Source organism: Mytilus galloprovincialis, chromosome 8 (genome assembly GCF_965363235.1).
Source record: "Mytilus galloprovincialis chromosome 8, xbMytGall1.hap1.1, whole genome shotgun sequence".
In the NCBI taxonomy this organism is placed as follows: Eukaryota; Metazoa; Mollusca; class Bivalvia; order Mytilida; family Mytilidae; genus Mytilus; species Mytilus galloprovincialis.
The window spans coordinates 22980798-23005960 of NC_134845.1; the positions used below are offsets into that span (position 1 = coordinate 22980798).

Genomic DNA, 25163 nt, shown 5'->3' on the forward strand with positions numbered 1-25163 from the left:
GTCTACTACCTCAAAAAGGCAAAAGAAATCAACAGTTAGAAAGAACATTTGATTATTCTTTACAATATATTCAAAGCAGTTAGATTATTATTTAAAAAACTATTAAAATATTTAACCCGATTTTTTTTCCCAGTCTGTCAGTCATATGTGAAATATGCATACTGCATGCAGATAGAATATTTAATACTTATCAAACGCTTAGCTGGGTGTCAATTACATTATGTGAGACTTTAAATTCAATTTAGAAAATGACATTAAAAGAAAATTCTTTCTCTTATCAAAATCTTCATAAATGTACCGTTATGGAATTGTTGACTTCCCAAGATACTTATTCGCAGATATTTTTCTGTATGCAATGACCTTAACTACGAGACCAGTCGTTATAACTTCGGCCTCTGCATGGTGTGAGAGGGAAACCGTGATGAAAGATTGTAAACACAAGTGCTCTCGAAGTAAAATAGAAACAACTGGTTCTTAACTGGTGAAATGTACATACAGCCAACAGAATATGTTATACTTGTCTGACACCTAGCTTGGTGTCATATGAGTTATACTTGTCTGACACCTAGCTTGGTGTCATATGAAATTCAATATTAAATTAAAAAAAAATGATATGTTTTATTTACTTGAATAGCTAAGTTTTACTCCTGAAAGAAGTGAACGTGATTATTTTATCAAAAGAAAACTCTTTATATTACCAACATTTTCATAAATGAACCGGTATTAAATTGAATAAATAACTTCCTAGATACTAATTCGTCGATATTTTCCCGTATGCATCGACCTGTACTATGGGACCTCTCGTCATAGGTTCGGCCTCCGCAAGCGCAAGGGGGAAACCGTGATAAATAAATGTAAACACATGTACTATTGAAAAAAAACCCAGAAATTAACTGGTTCTTAAAGAATAGATTTGCTAGTAATACAAAAAATCATTCCTATAATCTGTTCTATACATAATTAATCCGGGTATCATGAGATACTTCAATGTCAAAAATTCAAAGAATAATTTTCTAATTCGCTGAGTGTGAAAATAAAAATGAAAATGTGGATATGATGCTTTCAAATCCTTGATGAGTACTAGATTGATGTTTGTTCTATAAGATAGGTAAAAGTTTTACTATCGTGTATTTTCATGCAGATGGCAAATATATTTTTTTGTATTAAACCATACACGAGCCACTTTAATACTAGTCTGTAATCGTCAATATCACCAATTTTTAAATATTTTGATTAATTTTCTAGAAACTTCTTAGTTTCGTAAAGTTTCTTAATTCCAATTTACTGTATTGAACGAATCATTATTTATACCTTGTTAAACTAATTGGTGTGTGAGCTGTGTGTGTGATTGAAAAAGTTGTTTTAATGATATTTCAGTAAGTTAAGATTTTGGTAACGGAAACTGTGGGTTATATTTCTTGTCCGGATAGTAAAACGTAAAATTTCAAAAATACCGAATTGCGAGGTAAGTTCAAAAAAGAAATTCCCTAATCAAATGACAGAGTCAAAAGTTAAAAGCTCAAACACATCAATGGAATGGATAACAAATGAAATATTTCTGACTTGGTATAGATATTTTCTTATGTAGAAAATGGTGGATCAAAATCGGTATATAGCTAGAAAACTCTCTCAATTTTATGACAGTCGCATAAAACGCCTGGTATTGTTAACACTGTGTGAACAAAAAAACACTATAGGTAAAAATGTCAACAAATAGGGATACAGCAGTCAACATTGTGTTTTAGTCTTAATCACTATAAAAAAAAAATCTTACAAATATGTCAACTCGAGAGCGTTTAACATTTTCGCCTATTGTTACAATTTTCAATCTTTCATTCTGTGATTGTGTACAGGTAAATTATGTTATTTTTGTATTTACCATTATAAAACTCTTCCATTGACCAGTTGTAAACATGTTATTATTTTTTTATTATTACATGCATAGAACTGATGTACCCTGCAAAAATATTGTTGACGATTTCATCAGGCTTAGAACTGGTGGAGGAAAATCCAGTGTGTTGGCCTAAACAAATCCTGACCGTTACTTATGTCAAAATGAAAACTCCTGATATGACCTACATGTATATACGCAAGCCAGAGAAAGGAACGATGGTATTCGTTGTTGGCAAGTACAAAAAGTATAGATTTTGATTATAACCTATTTGGTTTTGGAAGACTGTATTTACAAACTTAAAGAACAGTTTACATAGATCATATGTGATAGCCATACAGTTGTTGGAATCTTGACTCAGAACTGGAAGTCAACTAACTACATTGACACAATCACAGACGTTATAGAAATCCCTATCTTGGATCCCAGGCCATACTAATGAAGACACGAACGAGATAGCAGACCAGTAATCAAAAGATGCAGCACAGGAGGCCCCCAGTTTAAATGATCATTACAACATCAGTACAATGCAATGTGTGAAAAGTGCAGTAAGGATGGCAACAAAACTTAAACGACAAAATTGATGCTCTAGAAGTAAAACTGGGAGAGAACTACACCAATTAATACATGTTTTTTTGTAAGGCCCATCAACTTGATTATCCAAATCCAGTAATAGAAAGAATCATTTCAGAATTTGGAACTGACTACAATAGATTAAATAAATACCGCCACCAAATAGGCCAATCTTTCAAACGCCTTATTGTGAATGTGATGATGATAATAGCACAGAATACTTCCTACTCTATATTCAACGACGTTTCATCAACAATGTTAACAGATTTTGTTCAAATGGACAACTAAGATTTACATTAAGGTATGTCTGAGCATGCCTTCAAATATTGGCACGAATTGACAAAAAACATCTATTAAACAAAGAGCAGTGTAAAACCGATGTAGGTAATAAATATATATCTCTCATGACGCGTTAAATGTACAAAAGAGTGAAGAAATGTCACCTTGGGTTACAATGAGGAACAAACAATGTGTAAATGTTTAGCTATATCAATGAAGCTGATCATATAAAACCTTTAATTCTATAATTCTATACCTATAGAAAAACTAGTGAAAGGGGAGGAATCAGTTAAACAGGTTCATCAAATAAATATTTCTATTGATAAAAAATCTATTAATCTGATTTATAAAATATACGTAAGACATGTTTTATTACATGTACCTTATTGGAGAAGAAAAGCAGATTCAATACTGAATTGATTTATTTTTATAAATTTATTATTATTTAACAGTGAGTAATTTACTGGGTTTTTTTGCAAGAATCCATTGTACCTGTTACAGAATGTATCAAGGGTGACATTTTTTCAGCTGGTTTAAATAAATAGGAAATAAATATTAACGTAAGTAGGAAGGTAGGTAGGTAAGTCAATGAAGTGGTATCCAACATTTTATGATAAAATATAAAAGAGCGAAAAAAAACTTAAAAGAGTGACAACTCAGTGTCAGTACCTACCCCGGCCGATCGGTGAAAACATTGCTCATATAATGAGGAAAGCATCAAATATGCATGATGGTACATTTGTGTGTACTGAGCAATATTAGCTATGGACCCACCCTCAACATTTAATATGGCGGCTTATTTCAAGATGGCCGCCATAATTTCTGAAATATTTTCCAGAATTACATAAACCACAGTGGATTTGGTGCTGGAAGCACAACATTCAACATATTTGAATGCCTTGGTTTACTTAGCAAGATTTTGTTTTGATCTATCATCGAAATTCAAAATGGCAGCTTTTTTCAAAATGGCTGACTTGAAAAATAAGAAAATATTCATTCTTAAGAATTTACCTGAATATAAGCATATTTTTTTTTTAAGTATAGTATCATTTAGTCTCTGTTCCAGTTCTGTCTTTTTGATTTTGCGTGGCTTGTCATTTCTTATACAACTAGAGCTTTCTTAAAAAGCTGCAGTAGTAGCTTTCATTTCAAGTTGAACATTTTTTTGTCTTGGGTCACACATTAAAGCTGTGATTCGAGATTTAATTGCCATAGGATTATATAAAGTGCTTAACTTAATTTTTGAGTCGCATTTTTGAGATATTATACAGTGATTTGAGAATTGTATAAACACATATCAGTGAAAAGGCAGGAATTTTAGGCCAACAAGGACAAGAACATTGACAGACAATGGCAGAAACTGAATATTGAGAAACCAACAGCTGAAGACACTTTAACAGAGGACAACTCAGGTATTGCTTTTCAAACATTGTACGAAGAAGTTTTAGCAGATAGGAAATCTAATGCTTAAAGAACAGCAGAGATTGACCGCAATATAAAACAGAGCGAAGCGTGAATTGATAAAATGTGTGTTTGTCTCATAACGATGCAAGCTGAATAGAAAGAGTCAATGAATATTAATAATGAACAGATGGGAGCATTATCTCATCAACTTCAGCAGTCTGAAGACAGGATAGACCACAAGGCAAAATGTAAGTGCTTTGCAGACCAATGAGAAATTCAATGTTGTGGTGAGACGGAAGGACAAGCTGACATCAACTGAGGGAGGAAACACATTTCAAGTGCATTTGAACAGCAGGCTACTTTCAAACAAACGACATTTGTTGTAAGTGACTTAGTGGACAAGAGAAATAAAGAATTTAAAATTCCTGCAATTGACACATCATCTATAGTAAGCCTAAATTTGACTGTAACCAGTACAACGCCAGTACACCAAAAGTAGCTGCCTTTGGTCTTTACCTATTAGTTCGCATGAACCATCATCAAATACACCAACTCTGTTGAGGATAAATGTGTTGTCTTCATCTTAAGTCGAAAGTCCTATGTCATGGCCCGTGGCCCTGCATGAGACAGTTAAAAATTATTCAACAACAACTTCCTTTTAAGGACATACTTCTAGAACCTGTAGTACTGATCAAGGATACCATCTACTATGAGACAATCATATTTGATTCAGAGCAGCACAGCATACCAGAAACAATTGGCTATAAGTAGATATATCTAGATTCTACAATGCTGACTGCAGTGCCTTCTAACAGTATCATCCCGGTCGAGTCAATGACTAATCATCCTCCTCCAACATTTATGACTCAAATTATGAAAATCTCGTCAGCTCCTGGAGCTCTAGCAGGCTTGCAACAACAGTAAGCTGACTCCACTGTCCGATCCAGGAACAGGCTAAGGAAACAAAAAGAACGTAAGCTCTTCTTCAGAATCCCCTTAGGAAGAGAATATACTTGCAAGACAATAATTGTGGAAGGAGTGACCGGAGCCGAAGCCCTCAGCTCCCAAAAATGCATATATTCAATTGAAGAGAATCCATGAATGAGGAGGCGTTCATTTATCAATTTGAACGAACTGCCGGTGGACGACAATGGGAAAACCGGCACTAGGTGTGCAGGCTCCGAGATTGCCTGGTCGATGTTTCCTTAGAGTATGTTCGCGAGGTAAACACAGATGATGATTTCAAGGCCTTAAGACAATCATTTTAGCAGCACTTCAACAAGTAAGACGATCAGACAAGGTTGAAACCGAAGCATTCCTCCGTGGATGTAAAGACAATTATTCTGCGAGGTATGTAATAGAGAGTAACCTAGAAACGATCAATAAGGCGTTAAAACAATTGAAAACCCCAATAGCCAACCAGATGGCATTATATGGATCAAAAAGTGTCAAGTATGCCTTTATGTCTTCTCTGCTTATAGCGTAGTATCACCGACCGATAAAGGGAATATGAGATCCGTAACCTCACTCACATTGTCTCAAAACAAGCTGATAATATTTCAACTAATCAGCGTTACCGTGTGTAGACCGATCAATTTAACCTTGGGCCTTCTGATCAGTATAATCGTGGTAGATCACCAGATCAAAATACACGTGGAAGATCCCCTGAGCAATATAAGTTCGGTAGATCGCCAGATAGAAATTCACCCAAGTTATCGACTAGTAACACCCTCACTAAGACAGAGAACATATAGTCCGTAAGGTGAAAAGTCAGCACCCCCATGGACAAACTAAAGAAATCTCGATTATTTCAGGCAACGGTCACCTTCACCAGGATACAGAGCAAATACAAGCGCAACCCCAACAACGGAATTTGTTAACAGCAACGGGTCGTGCAAGTAGGAAAAATCTCAACTCCCAAGTCCATTTGCTATGAAACGTCACCTCATTACAAAACCGAACAGAGGCCGAAGACCTCGTCTAATATTGTCTATCAATTGTCGATAAAACCTAGCAGTACGAGGTACTATACTAGTATTTGACCAGCATGTGAACATGATCGTGGATTCTGCTGCAATGATTAGTAAATGAGAAATTAATTCCAGCAAATAATAAAAATTCGGAGACCGTAACTCTATGTAATTTGGGTGAACAGATGGTTACTGGGAAGATTATAAGGAACACTTCTCTCGACATTGATAGAGTAAACATACAATGGGATATATGCAAAGCGCCGTTAACAGCGACGATGTTATACTTGGTTACATAGAGTAATTTTACGATATAGTGGGTACGGCAGATGAAAACCCGATAAGTGAATAAGGACGTGGCCTTGAAGAGACACAAGACACGATGCCCACGGCACTGCCTCCAAGTTCAGACAAGTTACCTAATATGCCACCACATTTAACCTATATCAACGTTCAATCGACTCACTTCAACCTATTTCATTCCAACTATTTAAACTGAAAGCAATTACAATAACATGTCACATATTGATCAACATTTTGATTTTCACTATTTGTTTTTGTATATGCAGCCATATTTGCAAATGTTAGTATTTTAGAAATAATCAAACAATTTTATTTAATTTTCAAATTAAATTGAAAACAAATTCAAGAACATGAGGACCATTTTTAAAGAATCATCACTTTAATTTCCGAAATTATGTAGAATACCTTGCGGACAATCTTGATATCTATATCGTTTTTTCCGCCATTTTGAAAATGGCAGCCATATTGGATTTTTTAAAGTGGGGCCATAGCTGAAATCAAAGGGTATACAACCAAGAACTACTGTGCAAAGTTTCATGTTTTGCTCATCAAGTGATCAATTCTGCTCTATATCTGTACCAAACTGGACGTCTTAGACATATTCTGAACATTCTATCAAATAGTAAGAGTTTTATACTTGACAGTTTTTTATAAGTATTTAAACAATTAATATGATATATATCACCCAAACTAACAGTGTACATTGGTCTTTTGTGTCCGCAGTTACTACATTTTTCATTGAACATATACAAATACAAGTGAAAAAGTATATTTCTCTATTTTTTTCTTTTTCGAAGATAACCAAACATACCACTGAAAGGTCAAGTTCTCAACATAACATATTATACGGGATATTACAATACATCTTTATATCTACAAGTCGATATAAGTGTACGTACAAAAGGAATGTAATAGTTTAATTCTTCTATCGAACATATATAACATAAAATTGAGAATGGAAATGGGGAATGTGCCAAAGAGACAACAACCCAACCATAGAAAAAAAACAACAGAAGAAGGTCACCAACAGGTCTTCAATGTAGCGAGAAATTCCCGCACCCGGAGGCGTCCTTCAACTGGCCCCTAAACAAATATATGCTAGTTCAGTGATAATGAACGCCATACTAATTTCCAAATTGTACACAAGAAACTAAAATAAAAAATACAAGACTAACAAAGGCCAGAGGCTCCTGACTTGGGACAGGCGCAAAAATGCAGCGGGGTTAAACATGTTTGTGAGATCTCAACCCTCCCCCTATACCTCTAGCCAATGTAGAAAAGTAAACGCATAACAATACGTACATTAAAATTCAGTTCAAGAGAAGTCCGAGTCTGATGTCAGACCATTCCAAACATATACTTCGGAGCTGTATATTGTACACATGTGTGAGGGTGGACAGGGGGTTGAAATGAGGAACTGAGGAGTGAAAGTCCCAGTGCAGGCACAGAAGGTGTGTGCAAATAGAGATTTGCTGGAAAAGTTTTTTGACAGATTTTTGTATTTGAGCTTAAGGTAAAGAAGTAAGAGTAGATGCGATTGGGAGAGATGAGAAGGACAGTGCGAATCAAGGAACCTCCTGTCAACCCCTTGTGTTTGATATGTTGTGTAAGAGTTTTTGACTGTCTTCATTTTTTCAAAATTCTGTCTAAGTATTGTTATCTTCTGGTTTCATTTTATTGTCTATGCAAGAGGTATGATTTCTCGTTTTTCTAGTATCCATATCAATATAAATAAATAATCTTTTAAATCGTAGAAAAATCAATTTCAGATGTATGGGGCTAATTATTGTGTTTCCTGTGTGAATACCATTATGGAGTAGATTACACTCGAGTATTAAATTCAATACCGATGTATGTAATGCATTCGGTATATTCAGTATTGTGTTGTAAAGAAGACAATAATAATGTAAAGTATTTTGATGGGTGCATTACTACTTTTAATTTCGTTCTTATTCCTATAGTCATTAGTGATAATTGTAGTCATTATTCAACCGCACATGAAATACTGCAGCACAATATGTAGTATTGTCCCGAGAGAAAAACGCGATAATATATAGTTTATAATTTACAAGGTATATCATTCTGTCAATCCATACTTTGCCAATAACAAAAGGAAAACAAAACAGTACATTTAGAGTATTCAGAGCGGTACTGTATAAACCAAAGAGTAACGGAATAGTGCTTTAATAAAATTGAGAATGGAAATGGGGAATGTGCCAAAGAGACAACAACCTGACCATAAAGCAGACAACACCAGAAGGTCACCAACAGGTCTTCAATGCAACGAGAAATTCTCGCACCCGGAGGCGTCCTTCAGCTGGCCCCTAAACAAATACATATACTGGTTCAGTGATAATGAACACCATACTAAACTCCAAATTGTACACAAGAAACTAAAAGTTAAAATAATACAAGACTAACAAAGGCCAGAGGTTCCTGACTTGGGACAGGCGCAAAAATGCGACGGGGTTAAACATGTTTGTGAGATCTCAACCCTCCCCTATACCTCTAGCCAATGCAGAAAAGTAAACGCATAACAATACGCACATTAAAATTCAGTTCAAGAGAAGTCCGAGTCTGATGTCAGAAGATGTAACCAAAGAAAATAAACAAAATGACAATAATACATAAATAACATCAGACTACTAGCAGTTAACTGACATGCCAGCTCCGGACTTCAATCAAACTGATTGAAAAATTATGTCTTCATCATATGAATATCAGACACAATCCTCCCCGTGAGGGGTTTAGTATCATACCATCATAACATATATGAGAAGAACATAACCCGTGTCATGCAAACAACTGGTTTATTAATAATAAATGTGTTTAGTTCCGATGCAAACACCCTATAAGTGAATCAATATTAACGCCAAAATATGCAATCTTTAATGACCTGACAACAGTATCGTAACTATATCCCTTCTTAATAAGTCTATTTAAAGGTTTTGTAAGCTTCTTAGGTGAATACTGACATTTTTGCGCTTTATAAAGAATATTTCCATAAAATATTGGATGTGAAATACCTGAACGTATAAGAAGTCTGCATGTTGAGCTATATTTACGAATAATGTACTTATACCGATGATAAAATTTAGTAAATGTTTTGACTAGTTTGTGATATCGAAAACCCTGGCGTAATAATTTTTAATTAATACATAAATTTCTCTCGTTAAAATCTAAAACATTGTTACATACACGAGCGAATCGTACAAGTTGAGATATATAAACACCGGCAAGACGGTGACAAGGGAACGTCACCATCTAAAAATGGACAATTAACAATAGGAAATGAGAAATCATCTCTTTTATCATAAATTTTAGTATTAAGCTTTCCGTTAATGATACATATATCAAGATCGAGAAAAGGACAGTGGTCATTGTTAGTATTAGCTTTATTTAAAGTAAGTTCAACAGGATAAATGTCTTTAGAATACATACTGAAGTCGTCATCATAGAGAGCTAAAATATCATCCAAATATCTAAAAGTATTATTAAATTTGTGTATCAGATGTTGTTTCGATGCGTATTTGCTGATTTTTGTCATAAATTGTAACTCATAGCAATACAAAAACAGGTCCGCAATAAGTGGTGCACAGTTAGTCCCCATTGGAATTCCGATAACCTGACGATATACGGAATCTCCAAAGCGAACAAAAATGTTATCTAGTAAAAATTCAAGGGCAGATATAGTATCAAAGCATGTCCAATTGACATAGTTATTTTGTTTATTGCTACTAAAAAATGACCTAAAAGAGTTTGAACATATATATTCACATTCTGACTTTTTAAATGCCATTTTAATTAGGTGTGTGATTTTTTTCTTAATGAGAATGTGAGGCAATGTGGTATATAGGGTAGAAAAATCAAAACTTTGAACAGATTCAAAATCACCAATATAAGCATGCAATTTATCAAGTACTTCCAACGAGTTTTTGACACTCCAAAAGTAATTAATTCCACTATTTTCGAAGGCCTTATTTGAACAATTTATTATCAGGTTTTTTTTTATTGTACCAAGTGTACTGGTAAGAAGAATAAATAATTAAGTAGTGGAATAATGGCTTGAAGACGAAATAAATCTATATTTGTAAGGTGTTTTTGGTAGTTTCGGAAGCCAATACATAGTTGGGACTTTCATTATTTTTGGTTCTGCTTGTAAAGCGGTAGCTAAAAGTTTATGTTTGTTACAGATGTCGTTTTCTGAAAATGGAGTCAGTTGGAATGTTGGTGAATTGGTGATTTCTTTTTGTAGAACCTCAATGTAAAATTTACGTCAAACAATAATAATATTATTTGCAGCTTTATCGACCGGGACAAAAACAAATTCCTTGGCTAGCTCTTTTAGTTTATGTTTGATACGAGAAATAGGTTTATTGTGGTTTTTGTTAAGAGTAAAATGTTCTTTAAAATGAAAAAAGGCAGATGTGGTATGACAGCCATTAGGACAATGAATCAAGGATCGAATAAAATGGATGAAAGCTAGTATACTAGGCAACCGTATGGCCTTCAACAATGAAAAAAATATACTGTATATAAATATAAAAAAAAGATGTGGTATAATTGTCAATGAGACAACTCTCCACAAGACACATGATACAGAAATTAACTATAGATCCCTGTCGTCAAAGTGAGAGGGTTAGCGTTATAAAACCAGGTTTAATCCACCATTTTCTACATTTGAAAATGCCTGTACCAAGTCAGGAATATGACAGTTCTTGTCCATTTGTTTTTGATGAGTTTTGTTATTTGATTTTGCCATGTGATTATGGACTTTCCGAATTGATTTTCCTCTAAGTTGATTATTTTTGTGATCTTACTCTTCACTGTACGGCATTCAAAAAATATTCTAATCCTATACCATATAGTCAGCTATAAAAGGACCAACATTACAAATTTTAAACAATTCAAACGAGAAAATTAACGGCATAATTTATGTACAACAAAATGAACGAAAAACAAATATGTAACAAATCAACAAATTAAACGACTATCACTGAATTACAGACTCCTTACTTGGGACAGGCACATACAAGAATGTGGCGCGGTTAAACATTTTAGCGGGATCCCAACCGTCTCCCTAACCTTGGACAGTTGTTGTTTAACAGGACAACATAAGAACGAACACTAAAATTCAGTTGAAAAAGTCTTAACTCATCAGATGGATAAAAATAGAAATAATTCTAAGAATATTGGCTTTAAAAGGCCCCAGCATGAAAAAATTTAAAACAATTCAATCACAAAACCAACGAACTTATTATTTATAACAAATCAATCCACGAAAATTCGAAAACAAAAAAGGGGCATTTATTAGACATTTCTTCTTCGTTTGTCAGAACACTACAAATCATCTATATAAAAGCCTGGAATCACTTGCTTTTCGTGATTTTTACATACAGATATAAAATCTTTAGCCCAATCCTTTCATAAATACGTAAATTGCTTCCTGTAGGAAAATCGACTTTTATTCAATGTTAAAGGTAGTGTTATAATCTCATATTTTAAATGAAACTATCACAGCTCAACTGAAGTATTAAATAAAAATAAGATTGGCCTTATTTCATTCTGCTACTGAAAGCATTTCGAAGTCGGACAATAATTATATATATTGTTTAAATATATTTTATTTTCTCGGAGCAAAAAGGATAAAACGAAAGACAAACATATTTATGAAGTATTATCCACAATACAATACATACATTAACATTACTAATTGAATATTAAAATGCACTTTATTATATAAACAGCAAAAATGTTACTAAACTATAGTGAAAATACGAAAGGGCATATAGAAGAAACGACAGAGATACAATTAAATAATGATGATGATGATGTCTGTTTCCCCTTCTACTTACCATAATACACATACATAAGCAACAAATGCCAAATGAAAAGAAAGGAAAAGAATATATTAATAAAACAAAGACTCACCTATGTAGTCAATCTTCAAAATTAAGGAAATAAATAATCGGATCGCAAATATATTCAAATTCATGGCAAAACTTTTCTAAATATGAAATAGCACCGTTCTCGATATTGTTCGATTGTCAGTAAATAAATCCTAAAATAACACTATCACATGGCATCCATTGTTGTCTTGTAAACATTAGAACAAATAGGACACAAATTAGGTTACTAATTACAGTACATGTGAAAAATACATAAAAATTAACACTGACTCCTATATATTACAGTACTGAAATCGAATACCGTTTGAATATTGATAATCATTTAACCGTTGATTTTCAATTTCAATAGCAAGGTGCGTCACGGATTTTGTCTTGATAAAATCTGTCATGGGCTCAGAAGAGATTGTTCTTCTTAAATGACTATTAATTAAGATTTAATAAATTGTTAAGATCCATAACAACAATTCTTTTTGAACACAAATGATCTTATGAATATTCATGAAAAAGTTTTCACGTGTAGGTTTAACATGATCAGAGAGACTTTTAATTTCAAATAGAAAAATGTTATTTAATCAATCTCAAAAGGTGTATGACTTTGTAAAATTAAATGAAAAAAAAAGTATTCATTGGAAAATCTTATTCACTCTACAACGAAGGCAACAAATATTTTCTTTCAATTGGTTTTTCTCTAATATAAATCGATAGTTTCATCCGATATTATATTTTATTTGAAAGAGTCGAACAAGCTTCGACTAAACAGTATAGACTAAACACAAACATATTTGAAATCTAATTGAAAGGACTTTCAGTAAGATCTTTGTGAGGTTATAAAAACTATTGTATTGATTTACTAATGGTACATGCACATTTTCAATACCTTTCATGTGTTAACAAAACACTATAAGTCATTAATTTGATATTGGATATTTGTGCTCAACTTGGTGTAAGGGGCAAAACTCTATATATTTAAACTATCTAATATATATTTCTTTTTCTAATCGTGAAAATTCATACTTTAATTAAATGGGTGCAGCCTTGTTTTTTGAAATCACTATGGACTAGTGCTATTACCGATGATACAAGACTCTCATAAAACAAAGTAGAAACCCGGACATTACAATTGTGCTACAAAGCATATTAGAATTTTTTCTCCAAAGGAAAATATTTCATTTGAGCCAATAAGACAGGTTGATAAATAAAATTATAAACGACATAAAAACACTTTTTACTAGTTGATACTATTTACTTGCTTGTCTCTTCTGTTCGCTAGCGTTTGATGTTATAAATACCCCTTGTCAGCACGGAGAGGTGGCAGTTGGTGTGGAACAGGGAAATATAACATTTTTTAATTATAAAGTTTAAAAAAAATAATACTATAAGTAAAATATTTGCATCATAAAAGTTATAGGGTCACCGGATTTAAGAGTACTGTCACGCAGTCATTAAATTTATTCCAAGTAAAATAATTAATGGAAACGGGGAATGTGTCGAAAAAACAATAACCTTTCCAAAGAACAGAAAACAGTTAAAGCCACCAATGCAGTGAGAAAATGTTAGGTCAGTTTAATGGATGCCACAAAAAAATTTAAACAGACTGCCAAAATTTACATTAAGGAAATAAGATTAGTTAAACAAAGGCTATTGAGTTTATAGACTTGGAACATTAGCAAAAATTGCGACGGGATTGAATATAGCCAACTATTATAACTAAATCATGATTTTTTACACGTAAAGTGTGTGCAAATATTTTATTATGTTTCTGTTTATGTCTATTGATGAAAGACGATAAGTTTACAACAAAAGCGTACAGTTTATATAATACATTATCCAACGGCAAAAGGGGAGCAACTCATCATAAATATGATCAACATGGTATGATCAACTTTTTATTTCACCAATGAAATAAATTTGAACTCAAAAAGAGTTTGTGTTATCATAAGACTTTTTTATCAGTAGTTTTAAAATACATGCAACTAGGTAAATGAAAATAATCGGTAAATATAAATCCTATAACCATAAACATACCTGTATGTATTTTTTTTAATGAAAACAGGCTCTCCATGACAAAGAATTAAATTCGACCTTTTTCCGTTAGTATTTTTTTTTTTGTTATTTGTTCTCTTGTTGAGATTTGTCTCACTGGCGATCATACAACGCCTTTTTATTTTAATATGATACACGACAAAAGTGACGATATTCACTTTAATATTGTTAGCTTCCTGGTTTTTTTTTCATTGTAAAAGTTAACCCTATACTGCCACCTATTGCTTGACGCCTGTTTTTTTTCAAGTAGAATTTAAAATTCTAATATACACATGTACCTATTTCAAATGGGATGCATCAAAAAATCCAATTAAATATGAAAACTCATTGGATAGTTTGCTCAATATCCATCTTTTTTATTACTATAGATCAGATCATGTCAAAATAAGGAGATATAGTGTATATGACAACGATACAGCTATTAACCAGATTTCAAATGGAGTGAACCATACGGTCTTCAACAATTAGAGAAACCAAAACCGTATAGTCAGATATAAATTGCCCCGACTGGAAAAGTATGAAACCATCCAATTGTTAAAATTAACGGCATAATTTATAACAAAACAATTTGCCGAAAACAAATATGACATCATTGACCCAAAGACAACCACTGACCTATAGGCTCTCGACTTCGGACAAGCACACTAGTATGACATTGTTAAGCATGTTAGAATGTGCAAACACCATCAACCCCTTTAATCCTGGGACAGTAGTCTAACCGCACAACACAAAAACCATCTGGGGCACCATTGCTTTTTTTTTGTTCTTATTTTTAAACATAAATTGAGGACGGGTCAATATAATGGTATTTACATATCAGACCGTTCTAGTTATCGGAATTTTGTATGCACCAAATCCAGGTACTTATATCTGAGAAACAGGTAATATACATGTATGCCTTCAACTTTAGAATCATTCAAACATTTTTGTATTAATCAAAATTATCAGTCAAAAGGTATTGTTCACGGATCACCAGTTCTTCGCCTTTTATTTGCTACCTTCATCTACATAGTTTGGTATTTGCAACTATACGTAGGAACTATTTTGTTTTAAATATGTTTTACTTTTCATCATGTTCTCATTGACTGGCTTGTTGTATTACAACTCGCATAATGTCCGAAGTATTTGCCTTATATCTCGATGTGCCTCGTGATGGTCTAAATCTTTGAATTTATTTTGCACGCTTCAGTGGTTTACATGGAGCCTAATAATGACAACACATGCTTGATTTTTCTGCAATATTTATTTTATTGATTTAATCCATGGCTACGTCGTTCTTCGATTAACGGTTGCGGCGTGGACGTGCCATGATCGTTTGTTTGCAAATAATTCAGTTCAAACAGGTGCTTGGGGCCGTCTTACACTTGCAATGAGGTTAAAGTTTTATTTGCCCTGTGTTAAATGGCTTACTGTGACTTGGAGATGAAGAGCTGAGACAAAAGTGCTGTTCATCTATTTTTCTTTTATTCTTTAGAATCTCTGCGTATGACGAAAATTTTAAAATATTAACCTTAATTGCTAATAAGACTACACTGGTTCTCGAAATGTTGTTTCTACAAATACAGGTACTAGCTAGTATAAAAAAGAAGATATGGTATGAGTGCCAATGAGACAGCTCTTCACAAGAGACCACAATGACACAGAAATTAACAACCATAGGTCATCGTACTTCAGTTCTGATTTGAGAAACAGTCACAATTCCAACCTTTTCTATTGTTTGTGTTTTTGTTGATATGTTTTAGTTTTAACTTTTAGCAATGGGTTTACGTTGATCTCAGGCCCGTAAGCTTCCTTTTAAAACTAAATTACCCAAATGGAATAGTTTCTTTACAAAGGATCAGCTATATGTAGATACTATTTCTTCGATACATGTAAGATCATGTAAAATGTGTGATCTTTCTGAACAAACCTGAATTACTGATTATAGTTCTTAAGCATCGTGAATACGTAAATTTCATGCCTTAAATATTACATGCAAAACCAACTCATACGATTGTAATACGAACCAAACTTTTTATATACACTGTCTCGTAAATACAAGCTCTGGTGCTCTGCAAATAAATGGCCGATTACCCAGTGTGTCGACAATTTTGTCCCCCGACTCAGGTGATACGCTGAAACATTCTTTTTTTTATTATTATAAAGGGATACTTTAAAGGCCATCTGTCATAGTTCCACAGTCAAGTAACATGGTGACGTTATCCCCCTCGACTATTTATATATTATATCCCTCATGTGTTGTCGCTACTTGCCGCTTTGGTTTGACAAAATTGATCACTTTACTTATTATTTCCATTTGTTATTGACATTCTTTCGGTGTGCTTTCAATTGTTTAACATTTTTAGCAAGTCTCATATTCCCTTTTTCCTTTGGCATCAGATAGTAAAGTGTCCTGTAAAATATCACTGTTTTCTTTCAGAAATTTCAGAAAATACTGAATTGTCAAACTTATATGTTTCATTTTCAGACAATTTATGCGCTATAGTTTTATTTCTAAAATATTTCTTTTAAATCAGTTTGTCTAATGATCCTTATATTAATTACCTTTCATGCAGGCGTTTTTGTTATTATTGTAACGTGTATACACAGGGTAAGCGTGTCTGTTTCTATTTTAGAATGAGTTCGTTACCAGTTTGATACTGGATCCAAAATGTTCTATGTATAAAATATATATACAAAAATCTTTATTCATAAATAAACGTCAATGAACCAAAATATGTACAACTGCTCTTTGCGTTCTCATAAACTATCTACAAATATTCTACTTAAAATATATATATATATATTGGTACAAATTTGTTCTCTTACACATTTGTCCTGTGTCAGGAACAAACTTGTCCTCCTGGTACAATAATGTACCCTACAAGTTAACACACTTACTTGTCTTTGTTCCGTTGGTACAATTATGTACTTTATACTTCACTCGTTCTATTTGAGCAATTCGGTGTCCTACGTCTCGGTTATTGCAAAGCCCCTCGCTCTAACTTTCATAGTATATACCTTTCTATACAATATCCAATTTAGCACATATTTACAACTTGAGTAATCCTGTAATTAGTCTATTGATATGTTTTGGCTGACTGGATGTAGCTTATTTACGTAGTTTTGTAAATCTACTCACTATAATATCATTGTAAAAATGGGATTTCAAAAGGCCCTTGACTTTAGAATGTAAAGAAGGCAGCTGTTGGTGGTAGTATGTTTATTGATATGAACGAAGCGTTGTTTTACTATACATGTACTTATTTACTTGGTAAGATGACAAAATGAATTGACCAAGAGCAGACAAGTCTTAAATTGCAGTGAAAGCTTTACATTCTTGAAAACATTTTTTTAATTTCACATAAAATCTAAAACTAGCTTTTGAATGAGTACAAACAGTTGGATCCCCCTCCCACATCTTTGGTTGAAACACCTTTTAAAAATGGCTGGATTTGCCCCTGGTATGTACCCATAGGTACATGAAGTCTAGTAGATAGTTTATATGCATGAAATATTTGTCACTGGACATAGGCAACCAATTATCGACCAATTTATGACTAAATATATCAAATTGCTTTTTGAATAATTTCCCTTCAAAAGATTCATGGTTGACTCTTTTTGTGTACAAAGTAATTGCATGGAAGATGAAGGATTACAAATTTTAGATTGAGTTGTACTTTAATCAAGGTATAAAGCACCAATATTATTACTCTTTATTTAAATGAAAGAAACTTTTTTAATTGTCAAAACAAAATTTAGATCAAAAGATTGATTAGCAGAATGTTAAAAATCTGTTTGAAAACTAATTACAAACTATTTAGTTAAATTTGGAACACATCATTTATTTCAAAATAGCCAGTAGCAATTTTTGTTCTAATATCTTGATTACAATACAATGAAATCTTACCCTTGTGGTCATTCATGCGTAGTTACTTAGTACACGGAAAAAGTATGTACTATGAAAATTAGAAGGCAAATTCAAGCAATTTGATTTGACAAGAAGTTGTAAGTATGTGCTAATAGACAGATACAGCCCTACAGATATCGCTATGCTGTATTTGTATACTATACAGGGCCGCGTTCAATATCGTAGCTGCTACGTAGTGCTACGTAGATTTTGACTATTGAACGTGTAGCTATAAACTAGCTGCTACATAGATATTGATAGCAGCTACAAAGCCGCTTCGTAGCTGCTACGATATTGAACTCAACCCTGATATCGCTTTAAAGCTCCGCCCACTGTCGGACTGAGTATTGTTTGAACCTCTGGACCTCAGAATGTGTATTCCAGTTGCATTCCAATGACAATAACAATTGTCGATTTCAAAACTTGAATGTGTATGATTGTGTTACAAAATCAACCATGTCAATTTCAACATGCATGTTTAGTGAATGTCAAGTGTGAAGCGTAGGACAACTCGTACACTTATGTTTAAAATTTGACAATGTTTTGTTATTTGTTTTTACTGTTGAAATTAGTTGTTATGTTAAAATAGATAATTATTTACCTTGAGCTATGTATTATTGTTGACCATTCGAGATTCATTTTTTGCGAACCCGTCTTCAGCGTAATGTGTGATTTTGATATTACTATGCGGGCCTCATGGGATTTCAAATCGAAAATAAATGCTAATTATGTTAGTTTTTGTGTCTTTCAAAACACAAACGATATACATAATTAATTGCAGGATAAAGACAATAACTGTTTAGTGTCTTTAAATATCAGCTGTATTTGTACTCGGCTCGAAACAGGTGTAGTAGCTCGCTAAAAGCTCGCATACACCTTGTTTCCTAGCATCGTGCAAATACAGCTGATATTTAAAGACACTAAACAGTTATTGTCCATGTCATATACAGTCACTGACCCGATATCACTTTTCCTCATGAATATTTAAATCGAAATTGCCGAAATAATATTGAATTATTCATACGACCTCTTCAACCTATTCTTGTTTCAAATGCATACAACGAGGCGTGGAACCACTCAACATTGTTTCAAATGCAATTATTGGAAAAACATATTTAATTTGTTAATATTTTTTGTTTGTAACCTATAAATCATTATGTTTTATGCTTATGGTTGATAATTAAGTCCATACTCAAACGATTTCGTTCACCATTGAGTGTTAATTTCAACAGGTAAATGTTATTTCATTGTGTTGTATATTTCTCCGCGAACATGATGTGAGGCCTTTTTAAAGGATATTTCCCCCAATATTTAAATCAAATAAATAACCTTAACGCATTAAACAACAATTGAAAATGTTCTTTTTAGATTGTAGTATAAAGATAACAATAGTGCATTGACTTGACATATCAACGATATAAGGATTCGGCCCGAAACGGGGAAATAGCTCTGCACAGCCTCGCATTTCCCCGTTTCTAAGCCCCATCCTTATATCGTTGATATGTCATGTCAATGCACTATTATTGTCTATAAACAAGGTGGTCACACAGACTCACACTTGTCCTATACGGTACAATACGGTTCAGCTTGTAAACGTACAAGTCCGTATTTCTAACAGGCACGAACCTGTTCTTTATTACACTTAGTAATATTATCTAATATATACGAGCCAGCGATCTCGAATATCGACGTACCGTACTTAAGGTCTTCGTTTTCAAACGTATGACAATCGACCCTGAGCTAGGAATATCTCCTGCTTATATACTCCAATGGTAGCTGTACCATTCTTGAAGGAGGGGTGTTCTACCAAAGCGTCTCGTTACTCGTTTGGGTAGTTTCCTTTGGAACACCCCTTCACATTTGACCTGACCCAAAGTTTACCCGCGAAACATCCAATTCTTTTATACGTTTATTAAAAGTATCATATAAATATATCAAATAAGGCTTTTGCCGAACTGTAACCAATGTAAACAATTTAACCTTAGATACAAAACCATCACATTATCACACCAATTTTCGTCAATCGCATATAACCCTTTTTACGTGTCGATTGATTTCTTTTTCCAAAAAGACTTCTCTATCATTTCCTGCGTTAAATAAACATAATTCTTATTTTAATGAACAATTCCCCCTAAATATGTTATCTCTCGATTTTAACCTAGGCTTAAGTAAATGAGTGGTTGTTTTGTGTTGCTATTGAACAAATGTGCTGTTTGTTTATTGTTGTGATCAGTTCTTGTATTGTTCTGTTGCACCAATGTCACAGAACTAGAAGAAGGGTGGGCGCCTGCTATCATGTTCAACCCCGCCTTATTTTGTATGTGCCTGCAATCCCGAGACAGGAACCTGTAATTCAGTGGTTGTCGTTTGTTGCTTTGTTACATATTTGTTTTCCATGTTTTTTCGTTCATTATTTTGTACTTAAATTAGGCCGTAGGTTTTCTAATGGAATGTTTTACAATTGTCATTTAGGGTTATGTAATGGCTGACTATGCGGTATGGGCTTTGTTGATTGTTGAAGACCGTACGGGTGATCTATAGTTGTTAATCTCTGTGACGTTTGGTCTCTTGCGGGGAGTTGGCAATCATAACACATTTTTTTGTAATGTTTTTTCGTCTATGTTTATCACAAAGCCTAGTAAAACCAGCAGATTGAGACTTTTTAGAGGACCCTGAATTAATTGATACTGTTTCTGATTGACTACCAACCACTGTTATCAAAGTATGCTGTTAGAAAATGTTAGAAATTATTATAAATTAAGGAATGTATCTCCCTCATGCAAAGCTCTGATTCTTTTCACGGAATTGGCTATACTTTTTGGACCTTTTGGATTATAGCTCTTCGTCTTTTATATAGCTTTGGATTACAAATATTTTTGCCACGAGCATCACTGAAGAGACATGTATTGTCGAAATGCGCATCTGGTGCAGGACAATTGGTACCGTTAATGTTATTACACTTACATTCTGATATTTTATAACCTTCTATTGATTTTCCATACAAAACGCTTGCTCACTTACGAACGATGTTTCTGAAATATTGATCCACACGTATATGCTTTTCTCAGATCTATAGGTTTCACAAGATTCATTACTGTGTCCATTTGAAACTTTTTTTTCTTTAGATGTGCATTTAAAGGTTTTACATTGTTAACAGGTCTCATATTCCTTGTTTTCTTTTCATTGACACCATTGAAAGTGTATACTCTAAACAAAAATCGTTTTTCTGTTTAATTTTTTTCTAATAACTTATTTATTTCTGACCTGCGAGAAAATATAGTCATGATAATTTTCTTGATGAAAGCTCTTGCAGAACTTTGTAAAAAATACTACAAATCTGTAACCTTCCTGTATCATTTAAAGTACCTACTGATTTGATATCTTTTCCAAATTGATAATAAAAAAAAATATTGTATACGCTCCCCTCTTAAACTCTTTGTACATATCATCAAACATGAACCTACATTCGAGTTATTATATAAACTGTTTTCTTTTTCGGGGCCTGCATCGAAAGGCCCTGCAGCTGTTCTTATTAGTCTCGTTGGTGTTATCCTTATTTTACTCTACCCTTGAACAGGAGCATCAAAACTTTTATTGTTTCTTTGTAATACTTCTAACGATGACATAAGATTATATGTTGGTAAAACTTTCAAAATATATAATATAAATGAATAGGTTTATAAAGATTGAATATTTTACATATATACACACATTGGTTTTATTTATTGTAGGCGGAATTGACTTGATGAAAACAGTAATATTTAAATGAAAGTAATGGATGATAATACTGTGTTCACATGTTACATGTTCAGCGGCGTTTAATTAAATGTTGAATACTTGTAATATGCATTTCTACGTAGCACAATGCGTGTAATACTAATGTATTTTGGGAAGTGGTGAATGCATAGTATGAATTCCATTCTATAATGTCATGTTTCCAGCTGTATGGTCTTCTTACTGATGGTCGTGGCTAATGTATTTCAGCATTCAGAGGTGGCACCTGTTTTTCTATAGATTGAAGTGAGTTATTTATTTCCCTGGGTGTCTGACTGCCAGCTACGACATTTGGAGCTGATGGATCGTTTCCTTTGAAAATATATTATAAAGAGGGAAAGTCAAAGTATATTATTGACTATTATAACAATAAAACTTAAGTCATGAACTTGCTTCACATCTACAAAATAAATCTTAAGTTTATCTACGCGTATTTTACATATTTCATTGAAACGCATTTCATATAAAAAATGAGTTTGCTATTGTAGTTATTATTGACTGATTTACATTTGTGATGGTTAGGTATGAAAAAAAATCACAAAATTAATGCACTTCGAGGAATCTTCCAAACAGAAAGTCTCTAATCAAATGTCAATAACCAAGGTCAAACACATCAAACGTATGGACAACAGCTGTCAAGTCCAGCTGACTTGTTACAGCCATTTTCTTAAGTACAAAATTGTGGATTAAAACTGGTTTTATAGCTAGCTAAATATCTCACTTGTATGCCAGTCACATAAAATTCCATTATATGGGCAGCGATGCGTGAACGAAAAAAAAAAAGACATAATAGTTTAAAATGTCAAAAATAAGGATGCATCAGTCATTGTACCATTATCTTAAACACTATAAAACAAACAAATATGTAAGCAAAAATGAAAGATGATACAATGGAGAATGGAAATGGGGAAGGTCAAAGAGACAACAACTCGACCAAATAGCAAATAAACAACAGAATGCCACCTATGAGTTTTGGGTAAGAATTAACACGTTCAACTATCATAGAACAATAACACATTGACGAGAAGTATAAGTACAGAGTCACGTCATATGTAGCACAGAGACACAAAAAAAGGCATATAGTGCATAATAGTAAAAATGAAAGACAAGAATACAATAGTGTCATAAAATGATAACACAATGACAGGATGTAGAAATACAGAGCCACGTCAAATGGATACCACCAAAAACAGAATAAACAGTAAAAGTAATATTCATAAAGACAAATAAAAGAATACTATAACACGTTATAAAAATGATAAACAACATTAGTACACAGAATCTATACTTCAAGACCATCGTATATTATTTGAGAAGTTGCTACGAAATAGTTATCAACAAGGCCTATAAGATGAATTATTTATAAAATTATCTACTTCACTTTATTGCGTTTTTGTTTGATGAATTAGTATGTTAGATTGAATTTTAAAGTCAATAGTCTATTTGCCAATTCCCGAAATTGACCCTGTAATAAGGGATCCATTTTTGTTGTTGTCTCCCTTATGAGGGACATAAATTTTTATGGACAATGGAGAGTATGGGAAAAGAGAAAATTAACCTGTGCGTAATGTGAGTAACCTTTTAGTTTTTCTAATCTTTTAATTACATTACTTTGTTGTTTAGCTAAATACTTTTGTCCCCAGAAGTTATTTGTCATGAAAAATTAGATAAACCGCCGACATGTCACTTTCAACTTATCATGCTTTAAAAAGTGTGTACTAACAGAATCAAATCGGTATTTGGCAAATGGACTATTGTGATGTATGTCGTAGAAGTCTGCTAGTACAGTTTTTGCTGCTGGATCCCAATTAATATCACATTAACCTATAATATATGTTTGGATTCCTTAAATATTTTGTTGTCAATATGACGGAACCATAAACAACTGTCATACAAGTGGGACGTGAAGCTATCATTTAATCAGGTTTAACCTACAAATGTAAGCGAAAAATGCCTGTTCCAAGTCAGGAATACGGCATTTGTTTTCCACTTGTTCCATTGATTCAAATCGTTTGAACTTGTGAGTTTTCATGGACTTCCCCTTTCTGACCTTGCTTATACTTTTATGTAACTAAATGTATTTTTACCTGGATTGTTACCGTTTTCCTCGTTTCCATTCTGTACTCTTGATTTTTTCTTATATTTATGATTAACTATACATCCAATAACACACGCTATTAAAACTATAAGTGCAACTACTACGCCAACTATAATCATAACATAAGATGGGGACGCCGGAGTCGCTTGGGTAGATTCTGTACAAATGTGAAAACAGTTATATCAAAATAGGGAGAGATGTACGTAATAATGGTAAAGATCAACCAGTTAAAATAGTGGTTTTATTAATAAAGTAATATTTTCAAAATTGACAGACTTGCACGTACATTTAAGTGCTTAAACGTCATTGGTAAAGTAGTACATGTACCAGTTTTATTTTGAATGTGAAAATTAATAAATAGGTATTTGTTATGGTTTTTATACAATTTCTTTACACTTTTACTTTTATTATTAAAATTTAGGAAAACACAATTAAAACATGCTTTACTTACGACATGTATCTAAAAGAGAAACAAACACACAGATAAATAAGGTTCAATGATAAAATGAAATATTAACACACAAACAAACAAAAGCTGATGTTTTTATTCTAATCAGATAGATAGGGGATAAGGTTGGCCGCGCAATGGTAGGCGATGTTGTAATTAATGTTAAAAAAAAGAGGTACAGGTTTTCAGTAAACTATTTTATGTAAAGTAAAGTCATAAGATGTGCGCAAATCCTACGATTTCATTACCAACAACTTATTGTCTCCACAGTTTGGAATTTTCTAGTCGACCCGTTTCTATTTATTGTGAATCCCTCTGTTTCTCTGTTATTTAGAGAACAGTATTCCAATAAATACTCATTTCCATAGCGATCTTCATGACAATAAATGGAATTTCCGATAATGAGAATGTTTCACTTGTTTTTATGACAAATGTTCTAGTTCTCAAATTGGTCTTCTTAAGTGTCAAATATGAATTAGATAAAATTCAATATTTTGCATGTGACATATTCTGTGCATTATTCTTTTGGTTGTTCATCAAGATAGAGTATTAGTAAGATACAGCTGATATTGGTCCTTAATA

At 33.1% G+C, this 25163-nt stretch overlaps 1 protein-coding gene across 1 annotated transcript in view; it reads right to left on the reverse strand.

The window, feature by feature from the left end:
- LOC143042988 (uncharacterized) overlaps positions 1-12786 on the reverse strand; it is a 28808-nt gene extending 16022 nt beyond the window's left edge. The window contains exon 1 of the mRNA XM_076215489.1: positions 12352-12786. Coding sequence (XP_076071604.1) covers positions 12352-12415 — 64 coding nt within the window. The 5' untranslated portion in view covers positions 12416-12786. The remainder of the gene's footprint in view (positions 1-12351) is intronic.
- Positions 12787-25163: the final 12377 nt, after the last annotated feature.